The following is a 22,640-nucleotide window of genomic DNA, read 5'->3' as shown; positions in this document are numbered from 1 at the left end:
CTCTTCTACTCTCTTTCCAAAGTTTTACATTCCTTATCTGTTATTTTCCCAATGCCATATTAATTTTAAATTCCTTCCTTCCTTCTCTGGAGTCCCTTTCAAGGTGTTCCAAGGAAATTACTAATCTACTTCAAGTTTTCCCTAAACATCTGTGTCTGAAACACTTAAAACACAATAGGAATTTTTGTATTTTCTCACATCTTATTGCACAATACAAACTTGAAACATTTTGTGTTTAAATCAACACTAACTTAAATGTTGGTAGGAAATAGCATAATTTAATATATTCCAACTTAGTACGAAGGCGAGCAGTTATTTCTGAGGGTTTAGATATTTAAACTATAGTTTATCATTGAAACAAACAAATATTTTGGTCTCTCTCTCTCTCCAGTTTTGATTATTTTTATTCTTTCTCTTTAGAAGTTCACAGTGTTACAGTAGTAAAAAATAAGACTGATATTATAGAAAGCACTCTAAAACATATGGCTATATATACATAAAAAGTTCAATAATGTTGCCACAACCCCTAATACAATGTGATTCTTATTTATTTACCATTATCCAGAATAAACTTCTGTACATATTAAATTGTTCAAGTATATCTAGAGCAGTGCTTGTCAAAGTGAGGTCCCACTACTAAATTAATGGGCATCTCTTTGAAGACTACTCCAAATTTCAATACAATTAAGTAGAAATGTTAACAATTTTTTTGAGTTTACAATTTATCATACATTTTCAAATACTCTAAAATGTTGCAAGGAGTCAAAAACATAATTTAATTTACATCTAGTTTAACACCGCCTTTGCACAGCACCAGATATTAAAAATGGATCTAACTAAATGTTCTCTTTCATCAGTAACAGTTTGTTATCATTTATTCCTACAACATTAAACCCAAACTGAAAATGCAGACAACTCAGGTCCAACTCTTTTTCACCTTAAATAAATAAACATTTCATACACTTCACACTTAAATACATAATTGTTTTTCCGTATAGTTTATGTTTGTGGGTAATGGCTTTATCTTTGAGGGCTAGGCAAGTAGAATAGGATTCTCTAGGTTTGCTTTAAAACTTTCAAGAAACCTGGTGGCTAATTCGTCATCTACCACTCGGCCGTCACTGGACATCGTGACCGTGATGAGCTGGTGCTGCTGGAGTTTGTCATTTCCTTCTTCATCCTGAGTGAGCTTCAGCACAGGTCGGAATCTCCCAACAGCCAAAATGCAGGCCTGAGGAGGGTTGATCACTGCAGTAAATTCATCGATGCCAAACATCCCCAGGTTGGAAATACTAGGGGGAAACAAAGAGCTCTGAAGGCGGCATGTCCTCAAAGAACCCTTTCCCCAAGCATACATTTTTTTCTTTACTAAAAAATTGTGTTACAGATCTTATATCAAGTCAAAGATAAAAAACAAACAGCATTATTGACAATAGTATCAAAAAACAAATACTGAAGCACATACAAATATTATATCTAATATAAACATCTATTCAGCATTGAACCATAAGTCCTAGGCAGTGGCATGCAGCAAGAAAAAGAAATGTAAGGAGAAAGGACTGAAAAAAATTAAAACTGTCATTATTCACAGATGAATTGATTGTATACACAGAAAATCTAAGACTCTACAGATATTGTGTATAGTGCTGCAATAAACATAGGGGTGCATACATTTTTTCAAATTAGTTTTGGATTTCTCCAGATAGATACCTAGGAGTGGAATTGCTGGGTCATACATAAGGTAGTTCCATTTTCAGATTTTTGAGATACCTCCATACTATTTTCCATAGTGGCTGCACCAATCTGCAATCCCACCAACAGTGCACAAGGGTTCCCTTTTCTCCACATCCTCTCCAGCACTTGTTGTTTGTTGATTTATTGATGATAGCCATTTTGACTGGGGTGAGGTGGTATCTCATTGTGGTTTTTATTTGCATTTCCCTAATGGTTAGTAAGGTTGAGCATTTTTTCATTTGTGTCTGCCATCTGTATGTCCTATGTCCTCCTTAGAAAAATGTCTCTTCATGTCCTCTGCCCACTTTTTAATTGGGTTGTTTGTTTTTTGGAGTTGAGTTGAGTGAGCTTTTTAAAAATTGGGGATATTAATCCCTTATCAGATACACAATAGCCAAGACATGGAAACAACCAAAATGCCCATCGGTAGACGACTGGATTAAGAAACTGTGGTACATTTATACAGTGGAGTTTTACACAGCCATAAAGAATGAAATCTTACCATTTGCAACAATACGGATGAACCTAGAGAACATTATGCTAAGTGAAATAAGTTATACAGAGAAAGACAAATATCATATGATCTCACTTATATGCGGAATCTAAAGAAAAGAATGAACTAATCAGAAACAGTCTCAGAGACATAGAGGAAAAACTGAGGGTTGCTAGATGGGGGGGGGTGGGAATAAGGGGCAAGGTGAGGGGATTAGAAAGCACAATCGGTAACCACAAAATTGCCACGGGGATACGAAAGTCAATTTGGGGAATGTAATCAATAATGTTATAAAGATTTTGTAGGGAGGACACTTGTCCCATTTGGGAGACCACCTCAGGGATGATGTAGACGCCTGATCACTGCACTATACACTTGAAGCTGAAGCTGAACAATAATGAATGTCACCTACAATTATATATATATATCTATATTTACAAGAAGCAGAGTACAACATTAGGAATAGAGACAGTGGAAATGTAACGGCTGTGTGAGACGTCAGAGGGGTAGTGGATGGGGGTAGGGGAGCTATCACTGTGTGAGGGATATAAATGATAAATGTCTAACTATTACATTGTTTTGTGCACCTGAAACTAATAAAAAATGTTAAAACAAAGACTACAGATAAACCAGTCAGATTAGTAAGTAAATTTAGCTAAGTCACTAGACAAAAGGTCAATATAAAAATTCATTTTATATTTATATACAAGTCGCTGTAATTATAAAATAAAATTGAAGAACAATACCATTTACAATAGTATCAAAAGATATCAAGGAAGAAATCTAATGAAACCTATGTAAGGCCACTATATAAAAAATTTTAAGACATAACTGAAAGAAATCAAAGAACTGAATAAATGGTTTATACCATGTTCCCTGACTAAAAGACTCAATGCTGCAAAGATCAATTCTCCTTAAACTCATCAAAAGATTCAATGCAATCCCAATCAAAATCCCAGAAAGGTGTGTATGTATGTATGTGTGGGTAAGAAAAATTTCTAAGATTTCTTTGGAAATATACAAAGCCAGGAAAGACAATCTCGAGGGTGAACAAAACAAACAGACTTTCATTACTGACATCAAAAGTTATATAGCTCGGTGGTGGAGAGAAAAGGATACACAAATACATGACTGAAAAGAAGAAAGAACACAGAAACAGACCGAACACATAAACGGTCACCTTCTCGATACTATGGAGAAGGAATCATTTTTTAAATATATGACATTGGATCAAATTAATATCCACATAAGAAAAAAAGAGAATCTTGACTTTAATCTTTACACCATAAAAAAAAAATCTAGTTTCAGATGGATTATGATGTACATGTGAGAAGTTATAAAGCTTCTAGAAGACAACATAGGTGAATTACTTTGTGACTCTTCAGGAGATAATTCCTAACAGAAAACAAATAGCACCGACTATGAGGAAAAATACTGATAAATAGGACCTCATTAAAATTCAGAAATTCTGTTTATTAAAAAAATACCATCAAGAAAGTTCTAAAGGCAAGACACAGAGTGAGAAATTGTGTTTGAAATAATATATATCCTACAAAAGTCTGTGTATCTGGAAATAAGAAATTCTACAAATCATTTTTAAAAATAGACACAAGACTTCAACAGGTACTTGGTCTGGTGAGTTACCATATACTCAAATGGCAGACAGGCAAATGAAAACAATTTTCAACATCATTAATTTGCATTTCCCTGACCACAAACAGTACCACTACATACCCTAAGAATTGTTAAAATTTAAAAACTAACATTACTAATGGGAATTCTCATACACCATTGATGCAAGTATAAATTTGTATAACCATTTTGTTAAATTGTTTGCAGAATCTACTAAAATGTTTAACCCAGCAATTATACTTTCGGGTCTACCCAACAAAAATATGTATATATAGTCACCATAAGACACTAAGAAAATGTTCATAGCACCATTATTTGTAATAGCACCAAACTGTAAACAACACAAATGCCCAACAACAAAATGAATACTGGCATATTTATAGAGCATACTACAGAACAGAATACACTGCTGTAACAGATAAATGGCTGCTTCACACAGCGATAATCTCACAGACAATGTTGAGTAAAAGAAGTCAGACACCAAGAATATGGATTTATATAAAGATGAAAGCTAGCAATACAAATCTATGGTGATCATATTCAGAACAGTGGTTATCCTTAAGGGGGTGAAGATGAGGAAGGGTAAAGAGAGTATATCTTGCTTTGGTTGGTTACATAGGTTTCTTTACTTTGTAAACCATTCAAGCTACATGCAGTATACTTGACTGTGTGTAAGTTACACTTTAACAAGAATAGAGCCGGTAACAACTGAAGGGTCCAGATGGCAAGAAAAAAAATTGAGATTTATAAATCTATTGTATTTATATATATTTTTTTAAATTTCAGACTCTGAGTGCCATTCTATGAAGCTTTGAATGGGTTAAATAACTAACCCTAATAGGTTCCTACTAGCTTTGATACAAAAGCCTGATTATATATTTTCACATATTCTGTTATCTAAATAAAATATGTAATATTTAACTTAAATTAAAAAAAAGTTTCAGAAAATAAATAAAACCAGTTAATATGGACTTTATGAGTTTCATATCTGTTGATGCTATTGATAATTAAGAGTTTAAATTTTACCTAAAAGATCCTCCTTGGTATTCTTCAGGTAACAATTTTCCATCTCTTGCTTTCTTTGATAGAGCCTGAGAAAAATACAAACAAATGTGTCAACCAATACTATGGTATGCACAGTAAAGGGTATTTGTCACTTGAAGTATTTATACAGGGTACACACTTATTTCTGATATGCTTTGATTTGACTTTATAAGATGTTTTAAAATATATATAATTTTCTCTAAAACAATTTAAAAAAATGAACAAGTTAGAGCACAGATAACCCAACAAGCTAAAGATGAGAATCAAAAATCTAGAAAAATCACTTTCCTTTAAAAATTCTTCAAATATTGGAATTAGCTTGTGCACCATTACTATGCAGAATGCTTCAGTATTTTCTATGTTATGTATAAATTTTTTCTTGTAAGATAAAATATTAGAAGAAGCCATTCTTGTCAATCTAGTATTTTAAATATATTGTGCACTGACAACAAACCCACAACCGACATATCAGTGTTCATCTTTCAGTTTTTGGCTCTTTTTTACCCATAACATATATATAATTTCAGACAGTTGTGGAAAAAAAAAAGCAACAACAAACAGAACTTTATATTTTACTTTTCAATATTCTAAACATCTTTTGTGTTAAGTCATTTTATAAACGACTTTTTAAATGTCTGTTTAATAACCTAAGAACTGCATCTGCCAGAATTTACTTAGTCATTTCCCCAGTGTGATACTTTGGTTCATTGGTTTCTTTTCAATGATTTCATATTATTCTCAGAAGTAGAATTACTAAGTCCTAGGAAATGGACATTATTTTGATTCTTGATCTTATAGTTGAAGCATTTCCTGAATGAGCTAGTGCAGTTTACATTGCTACAAAAATGTAGTAATTTCATATCACTCTTGACAATATTGATTTCTAAAAACTTTCAGAGAGACGGATGACACCCCGAAAGTGACTTTAAGAAAAGTCACTGGGGTGGCTGGATGGCTCAGTTGGTTAGAGCACGAGCTCTGAACAACAAGGTTGTCGGTTCAATTCCCACATGGGATGGTGGGCTCTGCCCTCTACAACTAAAGATTGAAAAAAAAAATGGCGACTGGACTTGGAGCTGAGCTGTGCCCTCCACAACTAGACTGAAGGACAATGACTTGGAGCTGATGGGCCCTGGAGAAACACACTGTTCCCCAATATTCCCCAATTAAAAAAAGAGAAAAAAAAGAATTGTCATTAATTTTTCATCTATTTGCACTTGCAATTAACCACACTTCTGTTAATCTTTATTTTTCAATTCTTCAAAAGAGAAAATAGAGATTGAATCATTATATACATGAAAAATTAATAATGAATTACTTTATGAGAAGAGAAGAGGAAAAATAAAGCTACTGTCATTTGGGTAGATGAAATAAATCTATAGCTTACTTAATATTCTGGATTATATAGCTAACATTAAGTGTAATTACAACCACCATTCATAACTATTTAATTTTAAACCATAGATTATTTAAATTTTAAAAAAGAAAACATTCTTTAAAAATCTAAAAATGATCTCAATGTATCACTGTGACTTACTGCAACTGAAACAACTATAGATTTATACTATTTGGATATAGTTACTTAAGAAACTATTTGGATCCAAAATGAAAAATGAAGAGATGAACTTAGATTTGTATAGTCCACAGAGTACCAGAAATAGAGAAATCAATCTACAAATGCATTTTTCCTGCCTTAAGCAATATAACTGTTCACATGATTTGAACAGGCACATATCATGTGGACTCTGAAAGGCATTTCTTTCAAGGCAGATGACTTCCACATATCCTGATGAGCCACCACATTAAAACAAATAAAAAGCATATTCATTTGAAAAACTTGATTGCAAGCGCACATGATACACTTTAAAAAACCTTTGTAGACCTTAAATACACTAGCAGGATATTCCTATCAGTGAACTCTAAGAGCCTGGAGTAAGAATAGATTCTGAGGAGAATCGCTGGTTCTGAAGATTAAATCCTAATTCTCACTGGGCTTTCCTGGTAATGTGAAATGTGAACTAAAAGTCAAAGCAGGTTTTACCTGACGCATCTACCTGGACGGATGTAATACAAGACGACTAGCAAACATTTCTAAAACATATCACGTCTCACAAATTCATTCAAAAAAGTTACTGGGTACTAATGCGGTACACTTTTCCCTGCCTTTTAAAACTACTATAATTAATGAAGAATTAAGAATAGTGTGGGAGGTAAGGTTTGTCACTATATTACTTTATTTAAGAAATGCAAACTTGAACTTCGCTGAGATATGCCATTAGCACCACACATTGACATCCTTGGGATTACTGAGGGTCAAGAGGTAAATACTTAGTGCAGGTGTTTTTAAGCTGGGGTCCACAGATAAATTTCCAGGGACCTACAAACTCCTTGGAAAATTAATTTCAGTAAAGAATTTTATTGAAAAAAAATTTTTTTTTCTTAATTGAGCAACTACTATCTTCCAAGCAGTCTTCTAGAATTGGATATATGGCAATGAACATGACAGTCAATGTAAGACAGTACGGAACAGAAGGATCAACAAATAAAGTATAAACCATACACAGTCAATAAAACAGGGAAATGTCAGAAAGGTATTTTAGCTGTGGAAGCCACAGAACTAAGAAAGTGGCATCTGAAGTGAAAAACGCCTGGGTTTAAATAAATCCTCACTTCCACTGCTTTCTAAATGCATCCTCTTGGGCAAATTTCTTAAAAAAGTTCAACTCAGTTTCCTCAATTTTAAAATGGGGAAGTTTAGCTTCCAACTATACTATTGGGCTAATAGGATTACAGTCTTTTGCCATGTATTATACGCACATTTTGCCCAAATTTGTGGGGGGAAAATAAGGCTGTGCATTATACATGGGTAGTACTAATTCCGTATCTATATAAATGTTTTTAATTCTTTTATTTATGCTTATGAGCTAAAAGTTTAACTCTAGAAATCAGTAACAGTATCCGTATGCAAAATAATACCCTGGAATATGATAATCGGTTTTGCTGAACTTACGATCAACTACGAAGAGTTCTTGGCCTTCTGTGATTGTGATGCATAAATATTGTTAATTTGTTACCGGTACATAACATTTCTTGTACCTTGTATATGTTCTTGAGTTTTATAATTAGTTACCTAAAATTTCCGTACCATAATCTGTTAAAAAATAAATGCTAAAATTCAATAATACAAAAAATAAGTACCTAAATGTAAACAAAAATTTGAATTAAAAAATTTTAAAAAGTTTTTTTTCTGAAAGATTGGGCCAAAAATGTGGGTGCTCATTTATACACGGGAGTGCATTACACACGGCAAAATGCAGTATATGAAATGCTTAGCCTAGTGTCTGGTGTATCACAAGAAGAGAGTGGAGTGCTGGTCGTAGATGCGTGGCAGGGGTGGCAGGGTCGGAGAGGGAAGCAGGTAGGACCAGGAGCAGCCCGGGCACAGCAAACCTTAAGAGCTGCCGGAGTTACAGGAAATGCCCAAGGCCTCCCAGAGGCCCTGGGTCACTCCACGGGGCTGAGACTGCCCTTCCCACTGCAGGGCACCTCAACTTCAGTTCTTTCCGGATGCAAGAGAGACAATGCTCACAAAGCTTCTTTAAGAACTATTCATTATAGTAGTAAAATCGGTAAATTGGTCAAAATCAAAGAAACCTTCATATAATGGTTAATTTAAAAAATTTAACATGTATAAAGATAAGGAAATCGGAACGCTACAGTTAAATTCAATTTCTTTTGAACTTCACAAAAATACTAAAATACATGTATTCTCACTGTTGCTGAAAACCCTTCATGAATAAAGGCATACACTATCCTAGTAAACCCCCCTCTATTAAAATTGGTCAAATTAATGCTACCTCTCAATTAGGAAAAAGTTGCATTTTTATCTACAAAAACACACTCCACAAATCTTTTCAAAGAGGGGTGAAGAAAGGCTTTACAACGTCAATTCCACTAAGGTCACATCTAACTCTAAGATCCCAAGGGTGTGCTTTTTAAACTAGGTTTCCTTGCATTCATTTATTTATTTGGGGCAAGTAAGTCTATACATTTATATATTGTCAGCTCCCCAAAGAAGTCTTACCTTCTACTTTTTATCCCCCTTATAACTTGTTCTGCCACTATAGTATATACAACTGGTCCTTGCGAAATGAAAAAGAATCACATACCTAAATGAATCTGAAATTTTCAATGCTAACACTTCAATCAAGACTTGTGATATTTCTTCCCCAAAACACCTTTAGAAATTATCATCAAAGCTGAAGGGTATCAAAGCTGCCTACTGCCGTCTTCCTGCCTATTCAACGTGCTACTTTTGGTGAAATCACATTCCTCCATACTGGAGCTACAAAACTGCTTTTCTAGAAACCTGGAGGGAAAAAAAGTACTTTTGCTTCTGGAATACTCAGTACTTTTAGTGGTCTCAATTCTAGAAACGAATGAATAAGCTTTTAAGAATAAAATGATGTTAACAGTGAGGGCTATCCATTACCAATTTCACAGAAGTATAGTTTAAGCCTTAACTTTAAAATCATTCTAAAATGTCATCTAGACTTTGGGAAGTACAGCACTCATCTGTAACTTGAATACTAGTGACCCTGAATTGTCTGTATGTTATTTCTAAATTTCTGAAGGTTAAATGTTCTTAAAATGGGTTATACCTGGATAAAAACTTAAAACTCCATATACACAACTGACAATCACTTGGAAACATACACACATACTTATATACACACACCTGTATATATAAATATACGAGGTCAGACAATTAGTTCGCCAACTCTCCACCATGTAAGTGCACGGTGGAATTATATATAGATAGGTAATTATTTATAGATGTATATTATATTAATCATAGGGTAACCAGATCACGACAAGACATTATCAGAAAGTAAATGCTTAACTAACATTTTGAAACAACAGTATTTCTTAAGGCATACCTTTACAGAGTCAGCAATTTCTTGTATACCCTTGGCAGCAGCATCTTTTATGATCGGTGTAATTAAACCTTTATCTGTTGCCACAGCCACTGAAATGTCAATAAAGGGCAGTTGTTTTGGGCCCTCTCCATCCCAGCTTACATTAACACTTGGCATTTGCTAGAAAACAGAAATAGAAAAAAACACGCTACTGAAGAAACAGTGTTAGACCAAGGCAGTTACAGAAAAATAACTAATATTATTATGCATGTTGAAAGTGAATACAGCTAGACAGAAGGAAATAAAAATTCGGTTTGAAAAATTGGTTTGGATCTCTGTGCTAAATGTCTTTTATGTTTGGGAAGAATAACTAAACATACCATCTTTTTTCAAGCAAGCTCAAGGAAATTCTGATGAGGTACATATTTTGAGCTCTTTAAGTTATGGTTTAAAAAAAGGGCTCCCTTTGTTTCACTTGATTGCTAGAAAGTATTTAACATTTGTTATACCTCCTGCTTCAACAACATTTGACCAACATGACCTTGAGGAGAAGAGGAAAGCGGAGAGGGGCAGTGACATTCATCCCCCTTATTCCTATGGCATGAAGGAAGCCTGACTTTCTAGCACAGCCCTGGGAAGTATCAACAGGCCCTTAACAAATGACTTCCCTATTTAGGAGAGATTTCCTAGCTTCATAATCATGGGATATATCCTACATGTGATATCCTATATATACACATGTGTATCCTATATATACACACTGAGGATGGAAAAAAACAAAACAGATGTAATGACTAAATGCCTGGAAACAATGTACACTGATAATGTTGCAAAATATCATAAGAGAAAATGATGCTGAAAAATAGAAATAAAAAACAAAACTCTCTTCTCAAAAATTCTTTGCTTTCTATAGAGTAAGATCCACGTCTTCCTGCATGTCATGTAAACAGGGCGATCCACAATTTGGTTCTAACTACTTATCTAACTTCTGACCACTCCCCTAAGGTGAATAACCCTCACAAATGAAGAATATTTGGCAAATAAATTTAATTAGAAAGCTACGTAACAAAACCATATGGTACGTAGCCTAAGTTGTACTCAAAGGAAAATTTATAATCTTAAATTTTATTAATAAAAAATAATTATACTGAATTACATATTCAAGTTTTCTAACAAGATACCTCTAATCGAGATAAACCCAAGGAAATGAAGAAATACATAATGAAACAATATAAGGAGTCAGAATATGAATATGCAATAATGAAAGCAAGACAGAGTTCAGAAAATCCTCAGGCACTGAGAACATTAAAGTAATTGTAAGAAACAAATTTAAATGACTCTAGGCTAGTGAGTTTGGGAATACAAATGAAATGAATGATTTTTCTGGGAATATGTAAGTTTCAAAGACTGACTCGAGAAAAAGCTGAAAATTAAACAGCTTAATAATTGTGGGGGGAAAAATAAGAAAGTTGCCAAGGCTTCCTCCTCTTCATAGAACTAGGCTCAGATATTTTTACTGGTGAATTCTATAAAACTTCAAGAAATGATAATCTTGATAATACTGAAATAAGCACAGAGAAAGGAAAGCAAAAAAGTATCCAAATTCATTTTGATGAAGCCATTGAAAAAAAAGCCTGACAAAGCTAGCATAAAATTTAAATTATAATTACAAAATTATGAAATGAAATATTAACAAATACCAACCAGTTAATGGCCACTAGAGATTCATTTAAGTGGGGCAAGAATAATTCCTAATTAGAAAATCATTAATGTAATTCACAGTATTATTTGGTCAGAAGACAAAAGCCATGTTATTTGGTCAAAAGACAAAAGGCATGCCTTTAAAATTCTCTATTACTGTATTGTTCAAGACATAAAAAAAATTCCTCATAAATGTACTTTACAGAGAGTACTTACTACGCAGAGATCCAGAAAAGTAGCCTAGTTATAGAAAGAAGGCCTGACAGAAAATGATGTGAGCAGGAAGTCAGCCAGCCTGGGCTGTTAGACTGACATCTCTAGGCAGACGCCTGCACTGTTCACTGGTCTTCCTGCCACCTCCACTGGGACACTATGAGACTTCTCAAACTTAATACGTATGTTCAAAACCAAACTCTAGATTCCGTGCCTCAAACCTACTCTTCTCCCATTTTCCCAACCTCAGTTCATGGAAAACTCCATGCCTCCCATTGCTTTGGGCCCAAATGTTCGTCCTTTCTCTCACATCCCATCTCCAATCCATCAGCAAATCCTGTTGGTTCTGCTTTTGAAATGTAACCGAAAGCTCCACTTCACCTCAGCATCATTCCTACCACTCTAGTGCAAACCACTGTCATCTTCTGTAGGACAGCTCGCTGCTTCAGCCCTTCCCTCTCCACGAGCTGTACTCCACACAACCATAGCAGTCTCTCCTTTTTCTAAGTGTAAGTCGAATCACATTAGTTCTTTGCTCAACACCCTCCCAAGACTTCCTTCTCATTCCTAATCAAATCCCTAGTTCTCACCATGGCCACCAAGGCCTTGGGTACTTCAGGCCACACTCAACTCCCTCGTCTTTTTAACATTTTGACTCCCATCTCCTACCCTCTGCCCTTGCCAGTTCCACTCCAGGCCCACTTTATCCTCAGCGCCACGTCTGTGAGTGACACAATCCACTCCTCACAGCCTTTGTGGTTGCTGTTCCCATCTGGAACAATCTTCTAGCAGATATCCATCTGGCTCCCTCCTTCTCCGTTTGCAGGCCTTGTCTCAATTTTCATCTTGCTGGAGAAGCCCTCCTTTTTGAAAATAACACCCCTAGTTATTCTGTCACCTTACCCTGCTTTTTCTCCTCAGCACTTTCATTATCAAATGTACATTTGTCTCTCCTAACTAGAATATATGTAGAGAGTAGAAAATATGTAGGCTTTTGTTCACTAACATATTTCTAATGCCTAGAAGTGTATTTAGCACAATTAGTATTTGTTGAATAAGTGGTCTTTATTCTACTATAATTAGTTTTAAGGCTTTTTAATCTGTTTATTCATTGGTAAAACTTAGGGAGTAAGATTAAATGATACAATGCTTTTAGCAATACAATTATGAAATGTATGTGATTTAAAAATAAGAGTTCTATTTACTATACAATCCAAAGACATGAGACTACTTTGCAAGCCAAAATGATTGGGGTTTGCTACTTACTTTAAGGGTAACAGCTGCTGCTTTGATGATAAAATCATTTACTGATACTTTAATGTCATCTGAAAGGAAAACAAGCATATTAAAATTAGTGTTCATAATAAACTTTAACATTGACCATTAAGATTTCAAAATTGTAAATTCTGGACTATACTGACAAATCGGGAGAAACATTACAGGTTTCTGTTGGTTTGCTTAGTCAGTAAGACTCCCTGATTAGAAAAACTTGCATTATATGAGGTCCTGGGATAAATATTAGGTTGGTGCAAAAGTAATTATAGTTTAAAAGGTTAAACATAATCGCAAAAACTGCAATTACTTTTGCACCAACCTAATAATATTAACCGTGAATGTAAAAGTTTACTTCTGGGCCTTGATTACATTATTTTAAACTGCTCAGATATCATACACAAGAACTTGAAGGATACATTATACCCACAATCAGAAAAGAATCAACTCCCATGTCCCATGTCTCTAAAGAGACAAATGGTCTCTGTTGTGTACCATGTTTCCCCAAAAATAAGACCTAGTTGGACAATCAGCTCTAATGCGTCTTTAGAAGCAAAATTTAATGTAAGACCCAGTCTTATGTTATATCATATCATATCATATCATATCATATCATATATCATATCATGTCATATCATACCTGGTCTTATATTATAGTAAAATAAGACCTGGTATGGTATGGTGTTATGTTATGTTATACTATACCTGGTCTTATAGTAAAATAAGCCAGGTCTTATATTAATTTTTGCTCCAAAAGATGCATTAGAACTGATTGCCTGGCTAGGTCTTATTTTCGGGGAAACAAGGTTTAACCAGGAAATTTACAAGACGATTCATTTTCTTTGTCATCCTTTTCAAATGTCCTTATTCTGTGTATGCTTTATGATACACTGGTTATATTAGAACAGTCGTATATGTAGTCACTTTAAGGAAACATATATATGGGGGGGGGGAGATAAAAAATTTCTTTGTACTATTGGATTGTTGTACCACAACAAATTTTAAGACCACTGCATTAAATCAGAGCTGCTTTTTAACTTAACAAAACAGGATATAGCAAATGCTGATGAAGCAATGTTGGCGTAGGTCCTAGGGTTACGAGTAAAATGAGGTTCTCTGTCTAGTTTCATGGTGGATCCATTTGAATCAATTATCTTCCAGTACACATAATGATTTTAAGATAAAGCCGAGGTCCCCTCCCTCTCCGTAGAGCTGATCATAACTAGAGAATTTGATTTATACTTTTGCTTTTCCCAGTGGGGATGAAAGCGTTGGAAAACGTAGACTATAATGGATTCTTTATTGCAAGAACTTCTAGAAACAGACTTTAAGATCAAGATCTAGTCAATGGTATGTGGCAGGAATCACAGACCCTGTTATTATAGCATCATGGAATTTTGCGTGAACAGCCAGCCGCTCATACCAAAGGCATGATGGAGATTTCAGAGATTAGATGAATTACCATAAACATAAATACTGACAAACTGTCATGGTAACTGCCGGCTGCTCGTCTAAGTCATAGCTGTTCTAATTCAGATTTCCACAAACACACACATTTTTGGTTTGTTTAAAACCCCTTTAGAAATAGACAGGTGAACGGATTTCTAGTACTTAGAGACTTTTAATGATAAACCATACAAAAGACTTGGCATATACAAATTCAAATATGTGGACACAACCTTTTATGGACTCATTATGCATCCCTCTCGCGGCTCCCTCAGCTTCCTTCTCACTGCGTCTACTATCCAGAGGTATCCACAGTGAACACTTCCCAAACCACCTCCCGCCCAAACCACAGTCCTCACCTAAAATTCTCTGCCCCTATCATACTCCAACATTAAGGATTCTTTGGTGGGACACTTTTTTCACCTTGAAACCTTTTTTCTTACTGGCTTCTTTGTCACTATACTCTTCTGGTTTCCCTCTGCTCGCTGTCCCTCACGTATTTTTAGTTTTTAACTCTGAATGTTGGCATGTCCCCAGGTGAGAACTTTCAGTTCCATGGTTTTGATACCATTTATATGATGATTCCTCCAAATTCTACCTCTAATTCTGATGTTTTTGGAGCTTCAGACTTACATATCCAATTTCTTACATGACATTTCCACTTACATGTCTAACAGGCATCTGAAATCTAATGTGCAAAGGATATTTTTTCAAGTTTCTTTATTTTAACTCTTTATTACAGACATTTTCACACATACAGCAAGGAGACTGCTGGTGGCATTTATTGAGAAGAAGAGAGTAAAAAATAATTTGCAGAGGAATATCAGACATTCTCATTTGCATATTGTTATAAAACAAAGTGTGGAACATACTTATAGAATTTATATATTGTAAACTTATATAAGAAAGAGTGGAGATACATAGGATACACAGATAATGTAGGCTCTTTGAAGACTCACCAGAAAAATTCCTAATTGCAAGGACATATAAAACCTGGATCATGCAAGGATATTACATTAATCTACAGCTCCACTGAAATAGTACTGTTTTCTGCCTCATGAGAGGAAGAAACCAGGAAAATTATTCCCATAATAACCTCTACATTGTAACTAAACCAATATGATTTGAGACCTATAAGGGAGCTTTCATGGTTGACTTTTTAAATATTCATCACTTGCTTTGAATAGCTTTCCATTTGTTTCCTTGAACTTTTAAAAGCTGTCAGGTTATCTTCATATGTAATCTTGAAAGACTGCATCTAAACTGATTTATTAATCCTGCTTTCACTTAGGATGTGGAATGCTACAAGGGAATGTTGCTCCCACCCTAACAGGGTAAGAGAAAATGCAGGATAAACTACAAAATCGTAACTTTCTAGAGCCCATTAGGGAGCTATGGTTGCCAAGAAAATAGGTGAACTGAATGTCAAAGGGTGACACTGAGAGGAGAGACAAGCACATAAGTGATCAACCACTGTCAGAATACAGGAAAGTACAGGACAGAGGACGGGACAATGTGCACGAACAGACAGGGAAATAGCAGCAGAGAGATGGAGACTCAAAACATTGCAATGGAAATCTAGAGGGGGAAACCATGCTATCAAAGATAAAGAATTTTTTTTTTTTTTTTTTTTTTTTAGCCAAGATTCATAGACTTAACACAGCAGAGAAAAGAATCAGTGAAACTGAAGCTAGGTTGATTTGCTAAAGCAAAATATATTATGAATATATTCTGGGGCTAATATATGTAGAAGTAAACCATGAGAATAATAGCAATAAAGGACAAGAGGGAGGAAATGTAGGCAAATTGTTGTAAGGTTCTTACATTATATATGAAACAGTGCAACAAAAAGTTGAAGGTAGAAGGTAGAACGTGGTAAGTTAAAGAATTATATTATAAATCCTTCCTATTGGAACTATGGAGAGAGAGAGAGACAGAGAGAGAGAGAGAGAGAGAGAGATAAAATTGAAAAAATAAAATGGGATCAAATAAAAAATAATTAATCTAAAAGGAGACAAGAAAATAGGAAAAAATAGGAAGCGAATGGGACAAATAAAAAAGGCCAAATGGTACAAAGGACCATAAATTGTACAAAGGAAAAACAAAGGACAAATTCATTAAATATGAAAGATTTAAACACCTTAAATAAAAGAGACTGTAGGATTGAATAATAAAGCAAGGACCAACTATATGCTGTCTCCAAGAAACCAGTTTGAATATAAAGATACAGATACATTAAAAGTAAAGAGATGTAAAAAGATCTAATATAAAAACACTAATCTTCTGTGCCCTTATTGATTTCCGATCTATTTGTTCTATCAAATAGATAGACGGCCTGGTGGCTCAGGTGGTTGGAGCGCCGTGCTCCAGGTTCGATTCCCACATGGGCCAGTGAGCTGCGCCCTCTACAGCTAAGACTGTGAACAATGGCTCTCCCTGGAGCTGGGCTGCCATGAGCTGAAGGTCGGCGTGGGCTGCCGCGGGCTGCTGTGTGCTGCCATGGGCTACCGTGTGCTGCCAGGAGTGGCTGGTGGCCAGCGTGAGTGGCCAGCAGCCATCGTGAACAGCCATGAGCTGCTGTGAGGGGCCAACCAACGACCAGTGACCAACTGGTGACCGACTGCCTCAGCCAGGGGGAACGCAAGGCTCATAATACCAGCATGGGCCAGGGAGCTGTGTCCTACACAACTAGACTGAGAAACAAAGGCTTGAACTGGAGTGGGTGGGGGGAGGCGGAAGAAGGGGAAAAACAACAACAACAAAATACTAATCAAAGAAAGCTGGAGTGCTCATATCAATATCAGATAAAGGTTTGAGGATAAAAAATATTATACCAGGAACAGAGACATGTAATGACAGGCCTCGTCATTAAGAACAAATAAAATCCTAAATGTGTTCGTGCCTAAAACCAGACCTTCAAAATACATGAACCAAAAACTGATAGAACTAAAAGAAAAAACAGGCAAATCCACAATTATAATTGGGGATTTTAAACATTTTTCTTTCAAGAATTAATAGAACAAATAGATAGGAAATCAGTAAAGGCACAGAAGACATGAACAACACTGAAACCAACTTCAACCATCATTCATAGAACACTTCTCAAAACAAAAGTAGAACATAAATTCTTTGAAATACTCATGAAACATTCAGTAAGCTTGACCCTATTATGATTAAAAAATAAATCTCAAATTTAAGAAGATTTAAATCATACAAAGTATGTTCTCTAAATACAACAGAATTAAACTAGAAATCATAAGAGGAAGATAACAAAAAAGTCCTCAAGTACTTGAAAATTAAACTTACACTTCTAAATAATTCATGGATCAAAAAAAGAAATCACAAAATTAGAAAACATCTTGAATTAAATGAAAAGAAAAATAAAAACATCAAAATTTATGGTATATAGTTCAGAACTGCTTAAAGGGAACGTAAATGCATAATATGCTTATATTAGGAATAAAACAAAGTTTATTATATTGCTCTCAGTTTTCACCTTAAGAAACTAGAAAAAGAAACTAGGAAAAGAGGAACAAATAAAATAAAAGCAAATAGAAGAAAATAATAAAGATGAGAGCAGAAATCAATGAAAACAAAATTACAGAAATAATAAAATTAATAAAATCAAATGCTGGCTCTTTGAACAGGTCAATAATATTGATAAAACCCCTAGCCAGACTGATCAAGAGAGTTAAATGACACAAATTACTAATATTGAAAATCGGGACATCACTTCACATTACACAGATGTTAGAAACATAATAAGGTAATATTATGAACAACTTTATGTCAATAAATTGATAACTTAGATGACATAAGCAAATTCTTTGAAACACAGAAACTACCAAATCTCATTTAAGAATAGACAACTCGTCTATTTAAAAATTAAACTCAGTTAAAAATCTTCCCATAAAAAAAATCAGAAGTCTCAATAGCTTCACTGCTAAATTCTATCAAACAATTAGAAATAAAACCTATTCTACCCAAACTCTTCCAGAAAAGAAAGGCGGAAGAAATGTTTTCCAATTCATACTGTGAGAGCTGATAACAGAAAAAAAAATCTCAGTTAACAGAAAACTACAGGTCAGTATTTCGCATGTGCACTGGAGTAAAGATCCTTAGCAAAATTTTAGAAAATGGAATCAAGCAATTATGAGAAAATTAATGATTAAATGAATTTTATTCACTTATTAATGAGGAATCATTCATATAAAGAAGGTTGATTTAACTTTTGGAAATCAACCAATAAAATCCACCATATTAACATATGGGAAAAGGCAAGAATATCTCAAAAGATGCATAAAAAGCATCTGACAAAATTCAACATCCATTCTTGCTTAAAACTCAGCAAATTAGAAATGAGAATTTCCTCAACCTGAAAAAAGAAATCTACAAAAACCTGTAGTTAATGTTAAAGACTAAATGCTTTCTCCCAAGATCAAGAACAAAGCAAGAATGTCGGCTTTTACCACTTATATTCATCACTGTATCAGAGGTCCTCAACAGTGTAATAAGGCAAGAAAATGAAATAAAAGCCATACAGATTGGAAAGAAAGAAATGATACATCAGTTCACACTAAATTTTTATGTTTCTATGCAACCTTAGTTTTAATTGATTTGGGGGAGGAACACTCCAAATTTAATAACCTAAAATGCATTTTGAAGAAATTAAAAAATTAAAACTTATATCAAGAAGAATGATATCTAAGACATATTTATAATGTAAAATATTCTTAAACCAGTTTTGGATTTTATACCTTCTAAAATGGTAAGGATTGCTTTTCTCAATTATCAAAACTATGATTTATTCAATACTACGGAACCAATTTTTTCTCTAGCACTAAAATATGCCCAGATGATGAAATTAAAATAGATGATGTAATTAAAATAAAAAGCTACAAAATGTGCATTTTATATATTTATTTCATGGTATTAGCATGTGTATTGCATTAAGTAAATTCAACTTTACTAACCTTTGACGAGATTTTGTCTAACTTTTAAAACAGCTCCAAGGTCACAATGAGCAGTAGCATATGCATGAGGTACAGTACTTTTAGACTCAGTTAATCTCTTGGCAATAACTCTTCGAATATTGCTAGCCGGGATTTCAGTGAATGTGCCCTGCAAAGAAATAGCAATCTGTCCATTAAACCATAAAAGGAAGGGGAAAAAACAACAACTTCATAACAGAAACCCAGTCTCAGTTAATTATGATAATAATTAAAGATTAATACAGGAACGGTACTATTAAAAAGTCTTCGTATAAGGAGGAATGTAAAAAATTTGAGTTTTAACTTTATAGTTTAAGACTGTAGAGAAAACTTTATAATATATGACTGTAGAAAAAAGTGAAAAAACTCATTGGTTTCAGTTGTAAATGGGACATCTTATGTTACTATGTTTAAGGTATTTAAAAAGAAATCTAACAAATAATTAATCTTTTTCCATAGATATGTGTGCACGTACTTGCACGTGCACACACACACACAAGAGATACCACCCATAAGCAACTTTTGTTATAAACATCATTTCTTACTTAATAAAATTCAAAGTAGTAATAAATCAATAAACCAACTAAAAGCAATTCTTACTTAGAAAAATGACATAAAATAGAAAACAATAATCCAAAATACTAGATAACCTATCAAATTATTTCTATTTTGGTTTGTCATTAAAAAAAAAAAAATCACGAGTACCTTATTTCCTAGAAATTCATAATATAAAGTTTGAATGAGATTATAAAATCTTCCTGTAGCTTGACAGTTTTTCCATTCTGTTTCTTGAACCTCTAACAAAAGCATGATGGACCTTAAATTACATCTAATCCCATCCTGCTCTTCATTCCATTCTGGGTCTGGATTACAATCATTTCAGGGTAATACAGAGGCAGAAAGTACAGACGATTTAGTTTTCACAAATGGTCTCTTAAGGAATTACTCATTTTGTTAGCAAAGTACTTGATCAAATGGAATAAATGCTCTCTACATACCATACAAATTTGAAGGTTTATCTTTCTAATTTGAATAACTTTTTAAAAAACAAGATTTGATTTACACATAAACTTTTCGACTATGTAGTCATGAATTTTTAATATACATTTAAAAAGCTGTTTGCCATGAAATACGTACTGTTTTCAATTATTTTAAAATAATGTATTGATATTTCCCCATTAGAAAGAGCAGCATAGTTTGTTCTCTGTTTATTTTTTATTTTTTAAGTGTCCATTCAATTTTAAATAAACCTGATTATCCTACATTTCTTCTGATGGGAAGGAAGTGACATGAAAGGTATTAGGAAAGAAAGACAGAAAGACAATGAGCCATTTGAAAACAAAAGAGGACTGCCAAGACTGCATATACCTGAGAAGAAATGATTAGCTATACAGTCTCTATAGTTCTTCCCAATGAGACTATCAATTCCCTTTGTCAAAAAATAAAACACGTCCACAAAAGGGAGCTAGTGCCAGCTACCAATTACCAGTACCAGACCCGAGAAAAAAAGACATGAAAAGTATGATTATAGAGCATACATATGGTACTGAAGTTGTAGAACTTGTAGTAAATTTAAATTGAATCATAATTTTAACATTCCTTTCGGAAGTTCGCACTGCACAAACAAATCTGGTTTGTGCTAGAAAATAAGCAAAACAAAGCATCTGCAGTATTCTGTCATTATCATTTTTAGATACAATATTTTGCCGTGTATAGTGCAATCCCGTGTATAATGCGCACCCACATTTTTGGCCCAAATTTTCAGGGGAAAAAAATTTTTAATTTTTCAATTCAAATTTTTATTTGTTTACATTTAGGTACTTATTTTTTTGTGTTATAAAGGAATTTTAGCATTTATTTTTTAACATATTATGCTACAAGAAATTTTAGGTAACAAATAATTACAAAACACAAGAACAGATACAAGGTACCAGAAATTTTAGGTACCAGTAACGAATTTATGATATTTACGCATCATAGAAGGCCAAGAACTCTTTATCATTGTAAGTTCATTCTAAATTCAACAAAATCAATTATCGTATTCCAGGGTATTATTTTGCATACGGGTATCATTACTGATTTCCTGAGTTACACTTTTAACTCATAAGCAAAAATAAAAGAATGAAAAACATTTATATAGATACGGAATTAGTACTACCCATGTATAATGCACAGCCTTATTTTCCCTCACAAATTTGGGCAAAAAAAGTGCACATTATACACGGCAAAATACAGTACTACTAAAATAGGTTGCTAAAGGTACTTGTAAAACATACAGTAATAGTTCTTATTCTCTCTCACTTAAATCTGAAAATTAAAAATCTACTCAGCTGACATTACCGCTGCGTTAGGCTGTCCAGGAGTTGACACGGGTGGGATCATTGGCCGGGGATAAGACGGCCCAGCTGTGGCCTGTGAGGGCAAAGGTGCAGTGGGAGCTATTGGAGGGGCTGGAGTTGGTCTGCTTTCAGTGATCTTGCCCATCTGCTTCAACTGGACAAGCTTGAGAGCATCCCTGGAAATAAGAGGGAAATAGATAACTATGATTAGCAACACGAACTATAAGAGAACTTTTAGAAAATGGAGATGAGATGTGGAGGGAAGATACAAAAATACCAGGGTTGCCAAAAAAATGTATACACATGACTTGTATTCATCTTTTGTTATGGGTAGACATGGAGTATTAACAATTTTAATACATTTTTTTCCTTTCTAAAATGTGTATACATTTTTTTTTTTTTGGCACCCTCTGTATATAGCTATCAAGGCTGTGATGCAAAATGAATTATTTGAGCCAGACAAGTACATCTTATGTCTTAGCTGGTCTGCTGATTCATATTATTTGTCCAATGGCTACAATATTTGTACATTTTCAAAAACCAAACAATTAGAAATTTATCAAAGTATTAGGTTTAGATAGTTATTTTTAAAAAAGAAATTAGTCTTTTCTGGGGAAGAGTGTCATTTGGCATATGAGCAATTCATACATTAAACCATTCTTTGTACTTGTGAAATAATTCTCACATGGCATTCAGAAAGTGTCAACTTCATTGTACCAATGACTTTCATTAGGATATTTACTAAATCATTGTTTATACTAGTGCAAATTAGCTTGTTTATGGCCAGGAAATCACACCATTGTTAATTTTGCTCAATATGTTATGAGCACAATCTAATGTAATAAACCTAAGCCAC

The 22,640-nt window shown here is 34.1% G+C and overlaps 1 protein-coding gene across 2 annotated transcripts in view; it reads right to left on the bottom strand.

Annotated features, from left to right (window-relative positions):
• Positions 1–386: 386 nt before the first annotated feature.
• PDHX (pyruvate dehydrogenase complex component X) overlaps positions 387–22,640 on the bottom strand; it is a 61,791-nt gene continuing 39,537 nt past the window's right edge. For both annotated transcript variants that reach the window (XM_074336201.2, XM_019738597.3), the window contains exons 6-11: positions 21,786–21,960; positions 19,428–19,575; positions 13,003–13,061; positions 9,844–10,002; positions 4,886–4,950; positions 387–1,292 (exon numbers count right to left, since the gene is read on the bottom strand). In XM_074336201.2, the coding sequence (XP_074192302.2) occupies positions 1,034–1,292; positions 4,886–4,950; positions 9,844–10,002; positions 13,003–13,061; positions 19,428–19,575; positions 21,786–21,960 (865 nt within the window). In that variant the 3' untranslated portion in view covers positions 387–1,033. The remainder of the gene's footprint in view (positions 1,293–4,885; positions 4,951–9,843; positions 10,003–13,002; positions 13,062–19,427; positions 19,576–21,785; positions 21,961–22,640) is intronic.

This window comes from Rhinolophus sinicus, chromosome 14 (assembly GCF_057876585.1).
Source record: "Rhinolophus sinicus isolate RSI-liver-muscle chromosome 14, RSI-T2T, whole genome shotgun sequence".
NCBI lineage: Eukaryota > Metazoa > Chordata > Mammalia > Chiroptera > Rhinolophidae > Rhinolophus > Rhinolophus sinicus.
Note: the sequence above shows the minus strand (reverse complement) of the source record. Positions and strands in the feature narration are given on the sequence as shown.